Source organism: Caretta caretta, chromosome 11 (genome assembly GCF_965140235.1).
Source record: "Caretta caretta isolate rCarCar2 chromosome 11, rCarCar1.hap1, whole genome shotgun sequence".
Lineage (NCBI taxonomy): Eukaryota > Metazoa > Chordata > Testudines > Cheloniidae > Caretta > Caretta caretta.
The window spans coordinates 959,581-980,171 of NC_134216.1; the positions used below are offsets into that span (position 1 = coordinate 959,581).

Consider the following 20,591-nt stretch of genomic DNA (forward strand, 5'->3'; position numbering starts at 1 on the left):
GGGAGGGATAAGGGATCCGGCTGGGGGGAGCTGGCCACACCCTGGGGGAAGGGAGGACAGGGGCTGGCTGACCCTGCATCCCAGCAGCATGTAGGGGCCCCAGAGAGGGGGCTCCCCACAGGCACCTGCTCCAGCTGGGGGCTGCCCCCTTCACCGTGGCCCTGCGCGGCTGCTCCCGGGCCCGTTTCCATGGGCGCGGTGTGGGGTGATTGGCACGGGTGCTGCAGGGGCAGCCGGTGGGGCAGCCGGCCGGGGGGCAGCCGGCCGGGGGCAGGGGCCCTTACCATAGGTAGGCGATGACTCCCACGGGCCTGTGGAGAGAAGGCGATGGTTACAGGCCAGGGGGCACCAGCCCATGACAGGGGAGTGCAGCAGGAGAGGGGTCCCAGGCTCACTCCAGGGCCTGCCCCCCGCCATGCCCCAGCCCCCCAGGGTTCTCAAAGAAAAGCCCCTCTGTTTCCTGGGGGCGTGGGGCCCCCGACCTCACCCCAGCCCCTCCTGTGGGCATCCTGCACCCACCCGCCTCCCGGCCAAGGTCCCATCGGGACGGCCGGGGTCCCCGGGGGGCTCAGCCCCCACTCCAAGGGGCTGCTGGCTGGGCGGCTGTTACCAGATGTCGGTGACGATGGAGACGGGGCTCTGGCTGACGATCTCCGGGCCCACGAACTCGGGGGTGCCGTACTTGCAGAACTGGGCCCCCTCTGGCACCAGCCGCTGCGCGTTGCCGAAGTCACAGAGCCGCAGCTGGTCGCTGCTGGTCATGAGCAGGTTCTCGGGCTGCAGGAGAGCGGGGGGACAAGTGTCAGAGGGAGACGGCCGGGCGGGGGGGACAAGGACAAAGCGAGGGCCCAGCTGCGGGGTGGTACCATGGGGGGCATGGGGCTCTGGGGCTCCACAACAGCCAAGCCATGACATGCAAGAGCGGAGTGGGGGCAGGGTATGGAGCCCCCAGCCCAGGTGCCGCGGGAGAGACCAAGCCGATGCTCCAGAGAAGCACTAGCCCAGCACGGCTCTGCGGCCGGGAGCCTGGAGCCAGCCCCACTTGGGCACCGCGCTCGCTGGGGGGGGCTGGAGTTCTGCACTGTGCTCACTGGGGGGGGAGTTGGGGGGGGCCCAGAGCTCTGCACCGTGCTCGCTGGGGGGGGAGCTGCTGGGGGGGGCCTGAAACTCTGCCCCGTGCTCGCTGGGGGGGGCCCGGCGCTCTGCCCCACGCTCACCTTGACATCCAGGTGCAGGATGCTGCAGCCATGCAGGTAGCTGAGCCCCTCAAGGAGCTGCCGCATGTGGGAGCGAACCTGCAGGAGACAGGCAAGGTGAGCCAGCCCCGCCGTGGGGCAGTGTCCGGAGCCTGGCGCCTGGGCAGGCCCCATGAGCAGCCCCTCACAGGCAGGGGGTGGGCCCGGGGGATGGTCTGAGGTGACCAGCAGATGGAACCAGGCCAGAGGACGACGAGGTCTCTGCTCCCGGCCCAGCACTCACCTCCCACTCGCACACCGAGGGCTTCCTCACCATCCTGTCCAGCAGCTCCTCCTCCGTGCAGCTGGGGGCCTGTCAAGGAGAATAGCCACAGCCGCCCGGCCACACCCTGCCAGGACTTGCCACCGCGAGCTCCCCACCCGGTCACACCCTGCCGGGACCCGGCACCGCGAGCTCCCCCGCCCGGCCACACCCTGGCGGGACCCGGCACCGCGAGCTCCCCCGCCCGGACACGCCCTGCCAGGACTTGCCACTGCGAGCTCCCCCGCCCGGACACGCCCTGGCGGGACCCGGCACCACGAGCTCCCCCGCCCGGACACGCCCTGGCGGGACCCGGCACCACGAGCTCCCCCGCCCGGACACGCCCTGGCGGGACCCGGCACCACGAGCTCCCCCGCCCGGACACGCCCTGGCGGGACCCGGCACCACGAGCTCCCCCGCCCGGACACGCCCTGGCGGGACCCGGCACCACGAGCTCCCCCGCCCGGACACGCCCTGGCGGGACCCGGCACCGCGAGCTCCCCCGCCCGGACACGCCCTGGCGGGACCCGGCACCGCGAGCTCCCCCGCCCGGACACACCTGGGTTGTGCTGGGCTGGGGGAGGCCAGGCCTGAGGCAGGAGAGTTTCCTGTGCTGGGTTCAACACTCACTAAACCCTCCTGTGTTACGCCGGCTGAAAGTCGCTCCAGGCTAGAGAACAGGGTGGGGGTGATCATGCTTTTCCGGGGGTGGAGGCCCTGGGGGTCCAGAGTGAGGGGACTCCCTGAGGGGCTCACAGCAGGGACAGGCGTGCTAAGGCTCAGAGAGGTGCGGCTCCAGGAGGTGGAGGGGCTGGACCCCCGAGAGAGAGGACCCCCCCGAGAAGGGCTGTCACACTGAAGGGGCGCCCCCCAGGGACCGCTCGGGGCCGAGAGTGGCACGACCTGGGAGCGGGTGAGAACGTGGTAGCAGAGGACGGTTGGCGGATGCACCCTGCAGCCGGTGGGCTGCGAGCGCAGGTGCTTGGCAGTGAGTGGCGGCCAGGAGGGTATTGAAGGGAACCAGCCTGGAAGTGGCCTAGAACCAGCTCCGCACGAGGGACCTGGCACGTCTGTGCGGGGAGAGAGGGCTGAGCATGGGGAGGGTCACTAAAGAGCCGCTGATGGCTCAGCTTGTGGAGAATGACCAGTCTGAGGAACAGGCCCCAGACCCCAGGAGGGCTCCCGGGGTGCCCGGAGAGCCAGGGAGTAGCCGTGGGGGCAGTCTGGGTAGCGACCGGGCGTCCATCAGACCCGACTCCCCAGTCAGCACAGGGGGACCCCAGTCGGGTTCCTCCCTGGAGGAGCTGCGGAGGCTGGAGCTGGAAGCAAAGGAGCTGGAGCTGGAGGAGCGGAGACGGGCGGACGGGGAGAACGAGAGGACCCTGCAGAACAGGAGAAGGAGGAGCTGGAGTTGGAGGAGCGGTGGGCCAAGGGGGCCTGCTGGGGGGTAAGTGGGGAAGTGCCCCGAGTCGCCAGTGTTGTGGGGAATCCAGACACCAAACAGCTGCCCCAGTTCAAGGTGTGTGTGTGGGGGGGCTATTGATGCCTATCTCACAGGTTTTGAGAAGTCCTGTGGTCTGAACCAGACTGGCCCCGCAGATAGGCTCCGCTCTCTGACTCCCCTGCTGGGTGTGACGAAGTGGGACTGTTCTTAATGTTTCCTCTGAATAGTGTGGGGGTGCCTCAGTTTCCCCCAGGCAGTTCTTAAGTATCTAGGGGGTGGAGTAAGGGTGTATGATCATTGCAGAGCCCTAGAGGGCAGGTGTGTGCAGGAGTCTGGACACAGAGAATGGCCGACACCCTGTTTCCTGGCCACTGATGGCCTGGGCCCTTCCCCCCCTGCAAGGTGAGAGCTGAAGGGTTGGAGAACAAAGGAATCCGGTGACCTCCTGGCCCAGGAAAGGGACAAAGCCCAGAGGAGGGGGGGCTGGAGGGAGTTTCAGTTTGGGGCTGGCTGGGACATGGAGTGAAGTGCAGACGGGGTTGTCTGGCTCACTGCCCCCCAAAATGGACCCAGCTGAGGGGTCCCATTCTCTGCACCTGCAAGCTCTGTTTTAGACCATGTTCCTGTCGTCTAATAAACCTTCTGTTTTACTGGCTGGCTGAGAGTCCCGTCTGACTGCGAAGTCAGGGTGCAGGACCCTCTGGCTTCCCCAGGAGCACCGCCTGAGCGGACTCGCTGGGGGGAAGCGCACGGAGGGGCAGAGGATGCTGAATGCTCCGAGGTCAGACCCAGGAAGGTGGAAGCCGGGTGAGCTGCGTGTCCTGCAGACAGGCTGCTCACAGAAAGGCGACTGCCCCAGAGTCCTGACTGGCTTCATGGGGAGCAGTTCCAGAGCATCGCCCAGGGACTCCGTGACACTGGGTCCCAAGGCCGTAGAGGCATTCAGCCAAAGGCATGGTATTGAGACGGGGGACTCTGACCTGGTCAAACCGGCTTTGCTGCTGGAGTTTGAACTGACCCCCGAGGTGTACGGGAAACGATTCTGGGGTGTGCACAAGACCCCAGGGGTCACTCGCAAGGAGGTCGTCCACCTGCTGGGGGAATATCTCCACAAGTGGGGGAAGGGCGCGGGGGCCACGACCGCAGAGGGGTTAGTGGACCGGGAGCCCAGAGATCTGCGCAGGGCGGGGGCTCTGGCCGATGAGTTTGTGGCCAGCAGATCGGGGGCAGGAGGGAGACCCCCATCGGGGACTCAGAAGGGGAGTCACCCAGAGACCTCTCCAAGGTGGGACTCTAGGAAGCCCAACTCAGGGGTGCCCGGGAATGCCGGGGCGGGCCAACCCCCCTCGTGGGACTTGAGGGACCTGAAGTGTAATTACTGTGGCCAAAGGGACACGAGGTGGCGCAAGGCCCGAAGAAGAAGGAAATGGCAGCCAAGCAGAACCCGCGGGGTGTTAACTGGGTGGGAGTCCACCGAGAGGGGGCACCGCCAGGCCTGGGGGCTGCAGTCGAGAGGGCTGTGCCAGGGGCAGGGGACCGCCAGGTCAGGCCCGCAGGGGAAGGTGGGTCCCCGGGTCCGGAGCGCCCGCACTCTGTCCGCCGCGCCCATACTCTGTCCGCTGGGTGAGCATGGGACAGGCACCGGGGGACGATCACCATCTCATCCCCATAGAGGTGGGGGGAAGGAGCGTCCTGGGGTTCTGGGACATGGGCGCTGAGATGATGCTGGCGTGGTCCGACGTGGTGGGCCCAGACCAGCTAGTGCCCGATGCCTACATGACCCTGAGGGGAGTGTTCGGGCCCCCATCAAGGTGCCAATAGCGATCATACACCTGAAATGGGGGGCTAAGGAGGGACCCAAAGAGGTCGGGGTGCACGATCACCTGCCTACCGAGGTGGAGAACTGGCCGGAGGGCACCCAGAGCGCCCTGGTCCTTACCCGGAGCCAGAGGCAGCAAGGGACACAGGACATCCTGAAGTGGGGGATTGAGGTACCGAGGGTAGGGCCCAACAGGGCTGGGCCAGAGCCTCTCTCCCAGGGTGGGGAAACTGAGGCACCGCCAGCCAGGGCTGTATCCTCAAACGCAGCAGCTGCATTCCAGATGGAGCTGCAAGAGGATCCCTCCTCGGAGAAGCGGAGGGCCCTGGCTGGCCACAGCGGTGCCGGATCCCAGGGGGAGGACCGCCGGGAGAGATTCCTGTGGGAGAAGGGATTCCTGTACCGGGAACGGGCTGATTCAAGGCAAACTGAACCTTGGAAAGCCAGGAGGCAGATGGTGGTGTCCCGGAGGTACTGCCACAGACGTGTACGTGGCTCACGATCTCCCCCGCGCGGGGCATCAGGGCACCGGCTGCTGCCGGGCTTTTACTGGCCCAGGGTCTCTGATGCGGCCCAGCAGCACTGCAGGGCTGGGACTCCTGCCAGAGGGGGGAGAAGGCCCGAGACAAGTGTAAAGCCCTGCTGAGACCCCTGCCCGTCATAGAGGAGCCTTTCCAGAAGGTGGCCGTGGACATCGTGGGGCCCCTCAGCAGGGTGACGCGGTCGGGGAAGAAATACATTCTGGCGGTGGTAGATTCGCTACGCGCTACCCCGAGGCGGTGGCCCTGTCCTCTCCAGCCAGACACCGCGGCAGACGCGCTGCTGACCATCTTCAGCCGAGGGGGGTTCCCCCGGGAGGTCCTTACAGACCAGGGGTCTAACGTCACGTCAACCCTGCTCCGGTGCTTGTGGGAGAAATGTGGGGTCCGGCACACCTTGGCCACACAACGGGCTGGTGGAGAGGTTCAATGGAACCCTAATGATGATGCTGAAAACCTTTATGGACCAGCACCCGCACGACTGGGACAAGTATTTACCCCACCTGCTGTTCGCCTACAGGGAAGTGCCCCGGAATCCACAGGGTTCTCCCCGTTCGAGTTGCTGTATGGGAGGAGAGTGAGGGGACCCCTGGACTTGATGAGGGCCGAGTGGGAGGGGAAGGCCTCTCCCGATGGAGAATCAGTGGTGGAGCATGTCCTGACCTTCCAGGAAAAGCTCGGGGAGCTCATGGGCTGGGTCAGGGGAAACCTAGCCAGGGGCCAGGGGAAGCAGGTCTGGTACGACCGCTCAGCACTTGCCCGCTCCTATGCCATCGGGGACCAGGGGATGCTCCTCATCCCCGGGAGGAGGAACAAGCTGCAAGCTGCAAGCTGCCTGGGACGGCCCCTTCAAGGTCATCAGACAGGTAAACGAGGTGAACTATATGGTGGAACTGTCCAACTGGGCTCACTGCCGCCGGGCGTATCATGTCAACATGATGAAGCCGTATTGGGACTGGGAGAAGTTGGTGCTGGCTGCGTGGGCAGTGGGAGGAGAAGGGAGAGGATCCCTGGTGGGGCTCCTCCCTGAGGCGGGGGCTGACCCCTCGCTGGAGTCAATTCCCCTCTCAGACCCGCTCACCCCTGCCCAGCAGGCCGAGATCAGAGAGACGCTGCCTTCATACCAAAAAGAAAAGGAGTACTTGTGGCACCTTAGAGACTAACCAATTTATTTGAGCATGAGCTTTCGTGAGCCACAGCTCACTTCATCAGATGTTTACCGTGGAAACTGCAGCAGACTTTATATACACACAGAAATCATGAAACAATACCTCCTCCCACCCCACTGTCCTGCTGGTAATAGCTTATCTAAAGTGATCAACAGGTGGGCCATTTCCAGCACAAATCCAGGTTTTCTCACCCTCCACCCCCCCACACAAATTCACTCTCCTGCTGGTGCTAGCCCATCCAAAGTGACAACTCTTTACATAATCAAGTCGGGCTATTTCCTGCATAGATCAAGGTTTTCTCACATCCCCCCCACCCCCATACACACACAAACTCACTCTCCTGCTGGTAATAGCTCATCTAAACTGACCACTCTCCAGGTTTAAATCCAAGAATTATAATTATAAGAATTATAACATTCATAAACCAGTCGGAGAACACTTCAATCTCTCTGGTCACGCAATCACAGACATGAAGGTCGCTATCTTAAAACAAAAAAACTTCAAATCCAGACTCCAGCGAGAAACTGCTGAATTGGAATTCATTTGCAAATTGGGTACTATTAATTTAGGCTTAAATAGAGACTGGGAGTGGCTAAGTTATTATGCAAGGTAGCCTATTTCCTCTTGTTTTTTCCTACCCCCCCCCCCAGATGTTCTGGTTTAACTTGGATTTAAACTTGGAGAGTGGTCAGTTTGGATGAGCTATTACCAGCAGGAGAGTGAGTTTGTGTGTGTATGGGGGTGGGGGGGATGTGAGAAAACCTTGATCTATGCAGGAAATAGCCCGACTTGATTATGTAAAGAGTTGTCACTTTGGATGGGCTAGCACCAGCAGGAGAGTGAATTTGTGTGGGGGGGTGGAGGGTGAGAAAACCTGGATTTGTGCTGGAAATGGCCCACCTGTTGATCACTTTAGATAAGCTATTACCAGCAGGACAGTGGGGTGGGAGGAGGTATTGTTTCATGATTTCTGTGTGTATATAAAGTCTGCTGCAGTTTCCACGGTAAACATCTGATGAAGTGAGCTGTGGCTCACGAAAGCTCATGCTCAAATAAATTGGTTAGTCTCTAAGGTGCCACAAGTACTCCTTTTCTTTTTGCGAATACAGACTAACACGGCTGTTCCTCTGAAACCTGCCTTCATACCGGCAGCTGTTCTCCTGCCGGCCTGGGCTCACTAACCTGGCTGTTCACCGGGTGGAGACGGGAGCCAACCCTCTCACCAGGTGCTCCCCATTCAGGGTCACTGGAAAAACAGCCCAGGACCTGGAGAAAGAGGTCGGGGACATGCTGGCTTTAGGGGTGGTCTAGCCACCCACCAGCCCCTGGGCCTCGCCCAGGGTGCTGGTCCCCAAAAAGGACGGGTCGGTCCGGTTCTGTGTGGACCATCGGAAGCTCAATGCCATCACCGTGTCCGATGCCTACCCCATGCCTAGGACTGATGAGATCCTAGACAAGTTGGGGGGCGCCCGGTTCCTCACTACCATGCATCTTACCAAAGGCTACTGGAAGATGCCTTTGGACCTGGAGGCAGGGGGAAGTCTGCCTTCACCCCCCCAGTAGTTCCTGGTCCTGCCTTTCGGCCTCAAGGGGCACCAGCCACCTTCCAGGGCCTGGTGGGTCAGTTGCTCAGGGGGGTGGAGGGCTTTGCTCTGGCGTCATTGATGAGATCTGTGTCTTTAGCCAGACCTGGGAGGACCATGTGTCCCAGGTGAAGAGGGGGCTGGGTCTTCTCCAAGACGCCGGCCTGACCATAAGAGCCAAGAAGTGCAAGGTGGGGATGGCAGAGGTGTCGTACCTGGGCCACAAGATGGGAGGTGGCCATCTGAAGCCAGAGCCGGCCAAAGTGGAGGCAATCGAGGACTGGCCGCTCCCCAGACTAAGAAGCAGGTCCAGGCTTTCATTGGGGTGGCAGGGCACTACCAGAGGTTTGTGCCCCACTTTAGCTCCCTGGTAGCTCCCCTCACCGAGCTTTGCAGAAAGGGGAAGCTGGACAATGCGGTCTGGACCGGGCAGGGCCAGCGGGAGGACAATGGACTGCGGAGAGAGGACCCCGGTGACCGGACCAGCTGGGTCCAGGCAGAGGGGCCAGAGGACAGAAGCGGGGAGAGGGGGCCCAGGCGACCCTGTTTACCTGGAGGGAAGACAATGGATGCGGGAGCGCTTGGGGCCGGGGATCTCAGTTGCCCAGCTGGGAAGCGGGGGGGCGGGGGGGCGGCACTCTGGGCTGGAAGGAGGGGGTTTCCTGTGCTGGGTTCAGACACTCAATAAACCTCCTGTTTTACGCTGGCTGAGAGTCACTCCAGTCACTCCAGTCTAGAGATCAGGGTTGGGGGGGGGGCATTATTCCCTCTTGGAGTGGAGGCCCCGTGGGCCCAGAACGAGGGGAATCTCTGAGGGGGTCCACGGCATGCTAAGGCTCAGAGAGGTGCGGCTCCAGGAGGTGGAGGGGCTGGACCCCCAAGAGAGAGGACCCCCGGGAGAATGGCTGTCGCACTGAAGGGGGTTCCCCCCAGGGACCGCACGGGGCCAAGCTTGTCTAGTCCATGACAGGGACCCGCCCTGTGAGCTCCCCGCCCCAGCTGCTCCCTGCCTGGACCCCAGTAACATGAACCACGCCCCCCCACGGCTGTGCCCCATCAATGCCCTCTCAGACTCCACCATGTGGGTCTGCAGTGCTGTGAGCTTCCACAGAACAGTGCCCTGTGGTGCCTGGCGGGGACCCAGGGCAGGCCATGGGGCTGTCCCTGGCAGATACAGCTCCATGACAATGACCACAGCGTTCTTCTTCTCGAAGGAGTCATGGAAGTAGACGAGGCGCTCGTGGTCCAGCTGGGACAGGATCTGCAGCTCCCTGCGCGCCGACTGCTTGGCCTTGGCCCGGCAGGGGATGAACTTGGCTGCGTAGTCCAGCCCGCTGCCCTTCTCCGTCACCCTCCGCACATAGGAGAAGGCCCCCCTGCAACACAGGGAGAGCTGCAGCCAGCAGGAGGGTGGGCCAGGCTCAGCGGGGGGCTGGCAGGAGGACAGGACCCTGGGGGACACATCAAGGGGGGAGGAGGCTGGGACACCCTGGGGGAGCCTGGCTCGGGCAGGGCTGGGAGGGCGGCTGAGCATTGGCAGGGAGAGCTCCGGCCTTCGCTGACAGCAGCGGGTAAAGAAGCTAAGAGCGGCTACCCTGGGTCAGCCCAACGGTCCGTCAGGCCCCGTGTCCTGCCTCTGACCACAGCTGGGGCCAGGTGCCCCAGGGGAATGAACAGGACAGGGCGATTATCGTGTGATCCAGCCTGTCGCCCATTCCTGGATTCTGGCACTGAGAGCTTTAGGGACTCCCACAGCATGGGCCTGTGACCACCTTGGCTAAGAGCCATTGATGGACCAAGCCTTCGTGAATTTAGCTAATGCTTTTTAGAAATCTGCTATCGTCTTGGCCCTCACAACATCCTCTGGCAGGGAGTTCCACAGGTTGACTGTGGATTGTGTGAAGAAGAACTTCCTTTTGTTTGTTTTAAACCTGCTGCCTCTTAATTTCATTGGGTGACCCCTAGCTCTTGTATTGGGAAGAGTAAATAACACGTCCTTATTGACTCTCTCCACACCTGGCATCACTGTATAGACCTCTGTCCTATCCCCACCCCCTTCCTCGTCTCCGCTCCAAGCTGAACAGCCCCAGTCTCTTTAATCTCTCCTCAGATGGGAGCCGTTCCAGACTCGTAATTATCTTTGTTGCCCTTCTCTGCACCGTTTCCAATTCTAACGTATCTTTTGGAGACGAGGCGACCAGATCTGCCTGCAGCATCTCGGGGCGGGCGGACTGTGGATTTAACAGCAGCATCACGGTATTTTGTGTCTTTTCTCTCCCTTCCCTCCCAGCCCGAACAGGCTGTTCGCTTGCTTGGCGGCTGCCGCACACGGAGCTGGGACACCCTGGGGGAGCCTGGCTAGGGCAGGGCTGGGGGGAACGCAGGAGATGTTCTCAGAGAACTCTCCGCATGGTACCAGCCAGCCCAGCCCCATGGCTCTGAATGTCTGGCTGGCCCCACGGTTCCCGTGTGTTACTGGCCCTGCCCCGTCCTGTCCTGGCGGGAGATCCAGCCCTAGTGCCTGGGAGCAGGGACTCAGAGCTGAGCCCGGGTGCCAGGCCAACGGAGGTCAATGCCCTGCTGTGCGACCGCCCGGGGACGGCCCCTCGTCAGAGGCACCCGCCTCCCTCCCGCCTCACCTCCCGATCTCCTCGTGCACCTCGTAGTCGTCCGTCAGCCGCCGGGCCGCGTGCCCCTCCTCCGCCACCGCGGCCGCTGCCTCCGGCTGGGCTGGAACGAAGGACAGCCACGGCATGAGGAGGGAGGGGGACGGCCATGGCACCTGCGGCGGGGGGGCAGTTCCTATGGTTTGCATGCAGAGGGGGTGGGCCTCAGTTTCCCTGGGTGTTACGGGTTTAACGGGGGGATGGGAGAGGGAGTTTGTCGGGACACAGGACTGGCGAGGGAACTTGGGACCCCGGCCAATGGCCTGGAGAACGGAGACCCCAGCGACTGGGGACCGGGAGGTCCAGCCGGGTCTGGCCAGCGGGAGGACAATGGGCTGTGGAAAGAGGGGACCCCGGTGACCGGACCAGCCGGGTCCAGCCAGAGGGGCCAAAGGACAGAAACGGGGAGAGGGGGCCCAGGCGACCCTGTTTACGATCCTGTTTACCTGGAGAGAAGACAATGGGGGGGGGGCAGGGATCTCAGAGGCCCAGCTGGGAAGCAGGGGGGCTCGGGGCTGGAGGGAGGGGGTGGGCAGAGCCCCCCTGGAGGCAGGACAGACCTAAATGTGCTGGGCTGGGAGAGGCCAGGCCTGAGGCCGGAGAGTTTCCTGTGCTGGGTTCAACGCTCAATAAATCTTCCTGTGTTACACTGGCTGAAAGTTGCTCCAGTCTAGAGATCAGGGCGGGGGGTACATTGCTCCCTCTGGGGGTGGAGGCCCTGGGGGTCCAGAGCGAGGGGACCCCCTGAGGGGCCCACGGCAGAGACAGGCGTGCGAAGGCTCAGACAGGTGGAGGGGCTGGACCCCTGAGAGAGTGGCCCCCCGAGAAGGGCTGTCACACTGAAGGGGGTTCCCCACAGGGACCGCACGGGGCCAAGAGTGGGCACGACTTGGGAGTCCGTGACTGTGGGAACAGCCATGGCACCGAGGGAAGGCAGGTGCCGGTGAGGGTGGGAACGGCCACAGCACCGAGGGGGGCAGGCTGCCGGGGCGGGGTGGGGGAGAGGAACGGCCATGGAAAAGCCCTCGCCGCTACCCTCCCCCCACTGGAGACAACCGAATGTTCCACAATGGTCCCTAGACGCCGAGGTGATGGGCATGGGGACAGAGGGATGCAGCCCCCGGCTCAGGCTGGCTGGCATTGCAACGAGCCCCTCGCCAAGGCCTCCGGGCTGCTCCCTGTGACGAAGTGGGACTGTTCTTAATGTTTCCTCTGAATAGTGTGGGGGTGCCTCAGTTTCCCCCAGGCAGTTCTTAAGTATCTAGGGGGTGGAGTAAGGGTGTATGATCATTGCAGAGCCCTAGAGGGCATGTGTGTGCAGGAGTCTGGACACAGAGAATGGCCGACACCCTGTTTCCTGGCAACTGATGGCCTGGGCCCTTCCCCCCCTGCAAGGTGAGAGCTGAAGGGTTGGAGAACAAAGGAATCAGGTGACCACCTGGCCCGGGAAAGGAACAAAGCCCAGAGGAGGAGGGGCTGGAGGGAGTTTCAGTTTGGGGCTGGCTGGGACATGGAGTGAAGTGCAGACGTGGTTGTCTGGCTCACTGCCCCCCAGAATGGACCCAGCTGAGGGGTCCCGTTCTCTGCACCTGCAAGCTCTGTTTTAGACCATGTTCCTGTCGTCTAATAAACCTTCTGTTTTACTGGCTGGCTGAGAGTCACGTCCGACTGCGAAGTTGGGGTGCAGGACCCTCTGGCTTCCCCAGGAGCCCCGCCTGAGCGGACTCGCTGGGGGGAAGCGCACGGAGGGGCAGAGGATGCTGAATGCTCTGAGGTCAGACCCAGGAAGGTGGAAGCTGTGTGAGCTGTGTGTCCTGAAGACAGGCTGCTCACAGAAAGGCGACTACCCCAGAGTCCTGACTGACTTCATGGGGAGCAGTTCCAGAGCATCGCCCAGGGACTCCGTGACAACTGGTGGCAGCGGTGGGATGTACTGCACCCCGTGGATGGCGCTTCCTGCAGTAAGTGACTGGGGAGCAGTAACACGAAGGGGGATTGCCGAGGACTAGGCCTGCTGAAGGCTCAGAGAGGAGCGGTTTCGGGGGGCGGTTAACCCCTGGGAGTGTGTGACCAGCGAGAAGGACTGTGCAGTAGCAGGGTTCCCCTGGGGATTGCAGCAAGCAGTCCAAGGGGCGGAGGAGTCTGCAGCTCGACCCTGGCAAAGAGGTGGTGACCTCGAGAAGGGCTGGCACACTAGGGGTTCTCCCTGGAAACCGTGGGGAGCTGAGAACACACGGGCCTGTGAGTCCACAACAACTTGGGAGGAGCGGAGTGATGGCCTGTCACCGTCTCCTTAAGAAGGACATTGTAACCCTGTGCAAAAAGAGAGGGTTGAGCGTTGGAAAGTGCACCAAAGCAGAGTTAATCGTGCAGCTGGAGGAGGATGACCGCTCTAAGGAACAGATTCCTGACCCCAACTGGGGCTATAGCAGGATCTGGGAGCAGCTGAAGCGGGAGCCAGGCATCGCCAAGACTCCTGTCCCCGACCAGACGAGGGTCTTCACGATCGGGTTCCCCATCGGGGGATCGAGACGGACGGGATTGGAGCTGAGTCTGAGAGAGCAAGAGGACTGTGAGAGACAGCGAGAGCCCGAGAAAGAGCTGCAGAAGCAGCAGCAGCATGAACTGGCGGTGGGGGAGCGGAGAGGCCTAGGGGACCCCTCAGGGGTGAGTGGGGATAGACCCCGGGGGGCCAGTTCCGCAGGGAACCTCGAGACTAAATTGCTGCCCCTCGTTAAGGGGGGGGGTGGATGCCCACCTCACTGCCTTTGAGCAGGCTGGCAATTTGAACCAAGGGGACCCTGCGGAAAAGCCCCGGTGTCTAGCTCCCTTGCTGGGTCCCAAGGCCATAGACTCCGTCAGCCAGATGGTTGGGGATGTGGACAGGCTCCCACTCCTGACCCCAACCTATATGTCTGTGTGGAGTTTCCTGGGGCCAGGCCCCTCGGACCTCCAGTGGGAGCAGAAGGTGATGGTCAATGGGGAGACATTCTTGGGGTGGCCAAAGGGCATGGGCTGCGTGGGCCTTCCCACATGCGGCCTGCGGGTGCTGTCGACCACCCCTGGCCTAGGGGAGGGTGTGAAAATGGAAGGGCCTGGTGTAACTCCTACCAAGGAATGGGAGAGATGCTGGGGCATCCATGGGAATGTTGGTGGCTTCGAACTTCCCCAGGTCACCGGCTAAAGTGACCCCGCTCAGTTCGATCTCGAAGGGGGGAGAGATGTGACGAAGTGGGACTGTTCTTAATGTTTCCTCTGAATAGTGTGGGGGTGCCTCAGTTTCCCCCAGGCAGTTCTTAAGTATCTAGGGGGTGGAGTAAGGGTGTATGATCATTGCAGAGCCCTAGAGGGCATGTGTGTGCAGGAGTCTGGACACAGAGAATGGCCGACACCCTGTTTCCTGGCAACTGATGGCCTGGGCCCTTCCCCCCCTGCAAGGTGAGAGCTGAAGGGTTGGAGAACAAAGGAATCAGGTGACCACCTGGCCCGGGAAAGGAACAAAGCCCAGAGGAGGAGGGGCTGGAGGGAGTTTCAGTTTGGGGCTGGCTGGGACATGGAGTGAAGTGCAGATGTGGTTGTCTGGCTCACTGCCCCCCAGAATGGACCCAGCTGAGGGGTCCCGTTCTCTGCACCTGCAAGCTCTGTTTTAGACCATGTTCCTGTCGTCTAATAAACCTTCTGTTTTACTGGCTGGCTGAGAGTCACGTCCGACTGCGAAGTTGGGGTGCAGGACCCTCTGGCTTCCCCAGGAGCCCCGCCTGAGCGGACTCGCTGTGGGAAGCGCACGGAGAGGCAGAGGATGCTGAATGCTCCGAGGTCAGACCCAGGAAGGTGGAAGCTGTGTGAGCTGTGTGTCCTGAAGACAGTCTGCTCACAGAAAGGCGACTACCCCAGAGTCCTGACTGACTTCATGGGGAGCAGTTCCAGAGCATCGCCCAGGGACTCCGTGACACTCCCCTCTCCCCAGGCCTGGCACGGTGCCCCAGGGCCGAGGGGCGGGGGGGCCTGGCAGCGCCCTACCTGCGCACACCACCAGCTCGGCCTTGCAGGACAGCTCCCCGGCCAGGTTCCGGGCGGCACAGGTGTAGACACCGCTGTCGCGGGCCGTGGCGCCCAGCAGCACCAGGGAGCACTCGCTGGCGTCGTAGACGAAGGTCAGCCGGCTGCTCTCGGCCAGCAGCGCCTCGTCCTGGGGGGGGTGCAGGCGTCAGCCACCCCCCAGCACAGCCACCCGCTGCCGGGGCCGCAGGGCCAGGGGCCCGCGCAGCCATTGGCCCAAGGCCAGGGACGCCACCCCGCGGCGTGGCAGCCGGGATCCACCCCCCTCCCGGGGCACCCGGGACCAGCCCCAACAGCCGGGACTCACCTTCCGCCTGGAGAACCCTGGGTGGCCGGGGCAGGGCTGGGAGAGCAGGGGGCTGCGAGATGGGACCGAGGGGCACCAGCCGAGCTGGGGGGGGTAGCAGGGGCTGCAAATCGGGATTGCGGGGCAGCAGCAGAGCTGGGGAGCCCAGGGCTGGGAGAGCAGGGGCTGCGGGCCGGAGTCGGGGCACTGGTAGGTCCCTCCATTGACGGGCGTCCCTGCCTCCCTCTGCCCCCGGGAGGCCCAGGGCTCACCTTGTACCACATGATGTCGGGCAGCGGCTTGCCCTCCACCACCACGGCGAAGCGCGGCGTCTCGCCCTCCCCGACCTCCAGGTCCTCCATGATGGACTCGAAGCGCGGCGGCTCTGGGGACCGAGAGACGTTCCACCCCTGAGCGCAGGCAGGAGCAGGTGGCTGCCTCCTCGCCCCGCCCTACAGATGCGCAGGCTCCGCCCCCGGCTGGGAGGGGTGTGGCCTGCAGCTGGGGTGTGTCAGTGGCTCAAGCCCAGGCTCCGCCCCTATCTGGGGGCTGGCCCCTCCCCAGGCTCTGCCCCCAGCTGGGGTGTGTCACTAGCCCCTGCCCAGGCTCCGCCCCGGCTGGGAGGGGTGTGGCCTGCAGGTACCCAGGCTCCGCCCCCCAGCTGGGGTGTGTCACTAGCCCCTGCCCAGGCTCCGCCCCCGGCTGGGAGGGGTGTGGCCTGCAGCTGGGGTGTGTCAGTGGCTCAAGCCCAGGCTCCGCCCCTATCTGGGGGCTGGCCCCTCCCCAGGCTCCGCCCCCCAGCTGGGGTGTGTCACTAGCCCCTGCCCAGGCTCCGCCCCTGGCCGGGAGGGGTGTGGCCTGCAGGTGCCCAGGCTCCGCCCCCGGCTGGGGTGTGTCACTGGCCCCTGCCCAGGCTCCGCCCCCGGCCGGGAGAAGGACCCCTCACCTACCTGCCAGCTGCAGGCTGATGGGGCAGCTGTCCGCGCCGTGCCTGTTGCTCACCTCGCAGGTGAGCTCCCCAGCGTCCCCGCGGTGCACCTGGCAGAGCCGCAGGCAGTGCTGGTCGTCGTCAGCCATGCTCATCTCCCACTCGCCAGCCCGCTCCTCCAGCACCAACCCGCCCCTGCCGGGGGAAGGACACCCCGTCATGGGCGTGCCGCACAGCCCGCGCCCCGCCCCCCACGGCGCCCCCTGCTGGGAGAGGCCGGCTGGAGTCGCCAGGAGCTCCCCCCCACAGCCCGCGCCCCGCCCCCCACGGCGCCCCCTGCTGGGAGAGGCCGGCTGGAGTCGCCAGCTCCCCTCAAAGCCACTGCCCTGCCCCCCACAGCGCCCCCTGCTGGGAGAGGCCGGCTGGAGTCGCCAGGAGCTCCCCCCACAGCCAGCACCCCGCCCCCCACAGCGCCCCCTGCTGGGAGAGGCCGGCTGGAGTCGCCAGGAGCTCCCCCCACAGCCAGCGCCCCGCCCCCCACAGCGCCCCCTGCTGGGAGAGGCCGGCTGGAGTCGCCGGGAGCTCCCCCCCACAGCCAGCGCCCTGCCCCCCACGGCGCCCCCTGCTGGGAGAGGCCGGCTGGAGTCGCCAGGAGCTCCCCCCACAGCCAGCACCCCGCCCCCCACAGCGCCCCCTGCTGGGAGAGGCCGGCTGGAGTCGCCGGGAGCTCCCCCCCACAGCCAGCGCCCCGCCCCCCACGGCGCCCCCTGCTGGGAGAGGCCGGCTGGAGTCGCCAGGAGCTCCCCCCACAGCCAGCACCCCGCCCCCCACAGCGCCCCCTGCTGGGAGAGGCCGGCTGGAGTCGCCAGGAGCTCCCCCCACAGCCAGCACCCCGCCCCCCACAGCGCCCCCTGCTGGGAGAGGCCGGCTGGAGTCGCCGGGAGCTCCCCCCAGCTGTGTATACAACTCAGCAATGGTTCAGGGGGTGCCGGGGGAATTGGAGATGCTCCAAGAGGCTCCCCCGCAGGGCAGGGCCACAGGGAGCCCCGCAGGGTGCTGGCTGACAGAGGTCCCAGTCCCCCCCATGGACGTCCTGGCTCCCAAACCCTGGGGCTGGCGAAGCTGCATCCCACCTCTTCCAGGTGACCGTGGCCTCCACGTGGTTCAGGGTAACGGTGACGGAGGCTGGCTGGTCCTCCACTGCGTACACCACGTCTGGCTTGTCCAGGATGATGGGGGCCTCCTCCAGGTATGGTCCTGCCAACACAGCCCCCAGTGACCCCGGCAACCTGAGCCCCCTTCTCTGCCCCTCTGCCCAGAAAGAAACCGACCCGGCAGGGGCCTGCTCCCCACCACAGCCCTAGCTAGGGGGGTTCCTCACCCCTGGGGACATGTCCCTCCGCCTGGTTCCCCGGCAGCCCTGCCCGCTGGAGATGGGACCGGCCATTGTGCCAGGTGCCCCCCTGTGGCCCCTGTACCTCGAAGCAGCACCCCGGAACCTCCATATTCACCACTGTCGTGTAATGGTGATCAGTTTTGCACAGCTGGCCATGTCAGATACCATAGGAAAGGCCATGAGCTCCTGTAACCCATCGTCCTGTCCAAATACGTGTACCTAGGGTTGCCAACTTTCTATTTGCAGAAAACCGAACACCCTTGCCCCGCTCCCTGCCCCGCCCCTTTCCCGAGGCCACCGCCCCCCACTCACGCCATCCCCCTCCCTCCGTCACTCGCTCTCCCCCACCCTCACTCACTCATTTTCACTGGACTGGGGCAGGGGCTTGGGGGGCGGTGAAGGCTCCGGCTGCAGGTACAGGGCTGAAAAGGAGGGGTTTGGGGTGCAGGAGAGGGCTCCAGGATGGGGCAGGGGATTGGGGTGTGGGAGGGGCCACAGGCTCTGGGCTGGGGCTGCGGGGGTGGGGCCAGAAATGAGGGGTTCAGGGTGCAGGGGGGGGAATCCGGGATGGGGCAGGGGGTTGGAGGGTGGGGTGGTGAGGGCTCTGGCTGGGGGCTTTGGGGTGGGGCCGGAGATGAGAGGTTTGGGGTGCAGGAGAGGGCTCTGGGCTGAGGCAGGGGGTTGGGAAGGGGGTGAGGACTCCGGCTGGGGGGCGGGCTCTGGGATGGGGCTTGGGTTTGGGGTGTAGGATGGGGCTCCAGGCTGGGGCAGGGGGTTGGGGCATGGGAGGGCGCCTGCAGGACCGCCCCCTCAGCTCCCATTGGCTGTGGTTCCTGACCAATGGGAGCAGCTGAGCTGGCACTGGGGCAATGCACGGAGCCCCTTGGCCATCCCTCCGCCTAGGAGCCAGAGGGAGATGCTGGCAGCTTCCCAGTAGTTGCACGGAGCCAGGTTGGGAGCCTGCCTGCCTGGTTGGGAGCGGGCTTTTAACGGCCCAGTCAGCACCGCTGACCGGAGCTGCCAGGACCAGGTGTTCCGGTCGGAAACAGGACCCCTAGACCCCCGTGCCTAGCGTTCGTGTGTGGGAAGCTCTGGGATTTTGCTGGAATAGACGGTAAGTTTGAGAGTCTCCGCAGGGGAGCTGGAATCAGGGATTCACACTCCATGACAGTTGCGCAAGCATGCTCAACCCTGCGACTCGGCAAAGCTCATCGGGACACGCCTGGGCTGTGACCTCCAGGCCCTGAGGGTGTAAAATAAGGGGCAGTGGCAATCCAGGAAGTTTTTGGAGAGCGTTGGGGACAACTTCCTGGGGTAAGTGCCGGAGGAACCAACTTGACCCGCTGGTCACAAACAGGGAAGACTTGGTAGGGGACGTAGAAGTGGGCGGCAACCTGGGCAGCAGTGACCATGAGATGGTCGAGGTCAGGATCCTGACACAAGGAAGGAAGGAGAGCAGCAGAATACGGACCCTGGACTTCAGAAAAGCAGACTGTGACTCCCTCAGGGAAATGATGGGCAGGATCCCCTGGGAGGCTAATATGAGGGGGAAAGGAGTCCAGGAGAGCTGGCTGTATTTTAAAGAAGCCTTATTGAGGGCGCAGGAACAAACCATCCCGCTTTGCAGAAAGAATAGCTAATATGGCAGGCGACCAGCTTGGCTTAACAGTGAAATCTTCGGTGGGTTTAAACTCAAAAAGGAAGCTTGCAAGAAGTGGAAACTTGGACAGATGACTAGGGAACTGTATACAAATATTGCTCAAGATTGCAGGAGTGAAATCAGGAAGGCCAAAGCACAATTGAAGTTGCAGCTAGCAAGGGATGTTAAGAGTAACAAGAAGGGTTTCTACAGGTATGTTAGCAACAAGAAGAAGGTCAGGGACAGTGTGGGCCCCTTGCTGGATGGGGGAGGCAACCTAGTGACAGAGGATGTGGAAAAAGCTGAGATACTCAATGCTTTTTTTGCCTCAGTCTTCACAGACAAGGTCAGCTCCCAGACTGCTGCACTGGGCAGCACAGCATGGAGAGGAGGTGAGCAGCCCTCTGCGGAGAAAGAACAGGTCCAGGACTATTTAGAAAAGCTGGACGTGCACAAGTCCATGGGGCCGGATGCTCTGCATCCGAGGGTGCTGAGGGACATGGCTGATGTGATTGAAGAGCCATTGGCCATTATCTTTGAAAACTCATGGCGATTGGGGAAGTCCCGGACGACTGGAAAAAGGCTAATGTAGTGCCCATCTTTAAAAAAGGGAAGAAGGAGGATCCTGGGAACTACAGGCCAGTCAGCCTCACCTCAGTCCCTGGAAAAATTATGGAGCAGGTCCTCAAGGAATCAATTCTGAAACACTTAGAGGAGAGGGAAATGAACAGGAAAAGGCAGCATGGATTCATCAAGGGCAAGTCATGCCTGACTAATCTAATTGCCTTCTATGACGCGATAACTGGCTCTGTGGATGAGGGGAAAGCAGTGGACGTGTTGTTCCTTGACTTTAGAAAGTTTCTGATACGGTCTCCCACAGTATTCTTGCCAGCAAATTAAAAAAGTATGGATTGAATGAATGGACTATAAGGTGGATAGGAAGCTGGCTAGATTGTCGGGTTCAACGGGTAGTGATCAACGGCTCGATATCTAGTTGGCAGCCAGTATCAAGCAGGGTCAGTCCTGGGGCCAGTTTTGATCAACATCTTCATTAATGATCTGGAGGATGGTGTGGATTGCACCCTCAGCAAGTTTGCAGATGACACTAAGCTGGGGGGAGAGGTAGATAGACTGGAGGGTAGGGATAGGATATAGAGTGACCTACACAAATTGGAGGATTGGGCTGTGACGTTACTGACATAATCTGGGACCGTATAGATCATTGTTGCAACCAAGGTCCTGTAGTGGCACCAAATCTTATATAAAGGGGTTCAAATGAGGTGTCTCAGACGAGGTTATGGTTTGCTGGTTAGGATTATGCCGTCTATGTGCGAGTATCACTTTTGTAGTTGAAGTTATGAATATTGGCTCTGTACTGTCTGTACTTCAAACTTGTGCTCTGCTTCTGGGGGACACCCCAGACAAGCTGGGGTCAGCTCTGCCCAGCCTGCTGGGTGGCCCATTAAGGACCATCAGCGACACAACTGACCCATTGAGAGAAGGCAGACACGCCTGGGGACTCAGCCAGGTGTGCAGGGACCTGCCTAGGGACAGGACTCTGAGGTG

The 20,591-nt window shown here is 62.7% G+C and overlaps 1 protein-coding gene across 9 annotated transcripts in view; it reads right to left on the reverse strand.

The window, feature by feature from the left end:
* Positions 1-20,591, reverse strand: part of SPEG (striated muscle enriched protein kinase) — a 106,805-nt gene that overhangs the window by 33,539 nt on the left and 52,675 nt on the right. For all 9 annotated transcript variants that reach the window (XR_012664315.1, XM_048868643.2, XM_075117670.1 and 6 more), the window contains 10 exons: positions 17,124-17,247; positions 16,013-16,185; positions 15,335-15,447; positions 14,738-14,906; positions 10,691-10,781; positions 9,227-9,427; positions 1,480-1,540; positions 1,218-1,295; positions 611-777; positions 285-311 (listed from right to left, as the gene is read on the reverse strand). Coding sequence is in view for 8 of the 9 variants with exons in the window: in XM_048868643.2 (XP_048724600.2) it covers positions 285-311; positions 611-777; positions 1,218-1,295; positions 1,480-1,540; positions 9,227-9,427; positions 10,691-10,781; positions 14,738-14,906; positions 15,335-15,447; positions 16,013-16,185; positions 17,124-17,247 (1,204 nt within the window). In the remaining variant the exon portion in view is untranslated. The remainder of the gene's footprint in view (positions 1-284; positions 312-610; positions 778-1,217; positions 1,296-1,479; positions 1,541-9,226; positions 9,428-10,690; positions 10,782-14,737; positions 14,907-15,334; positions 15,448-16,012; positions 16,186-17,123; positions 17,248-20,591) is intronic.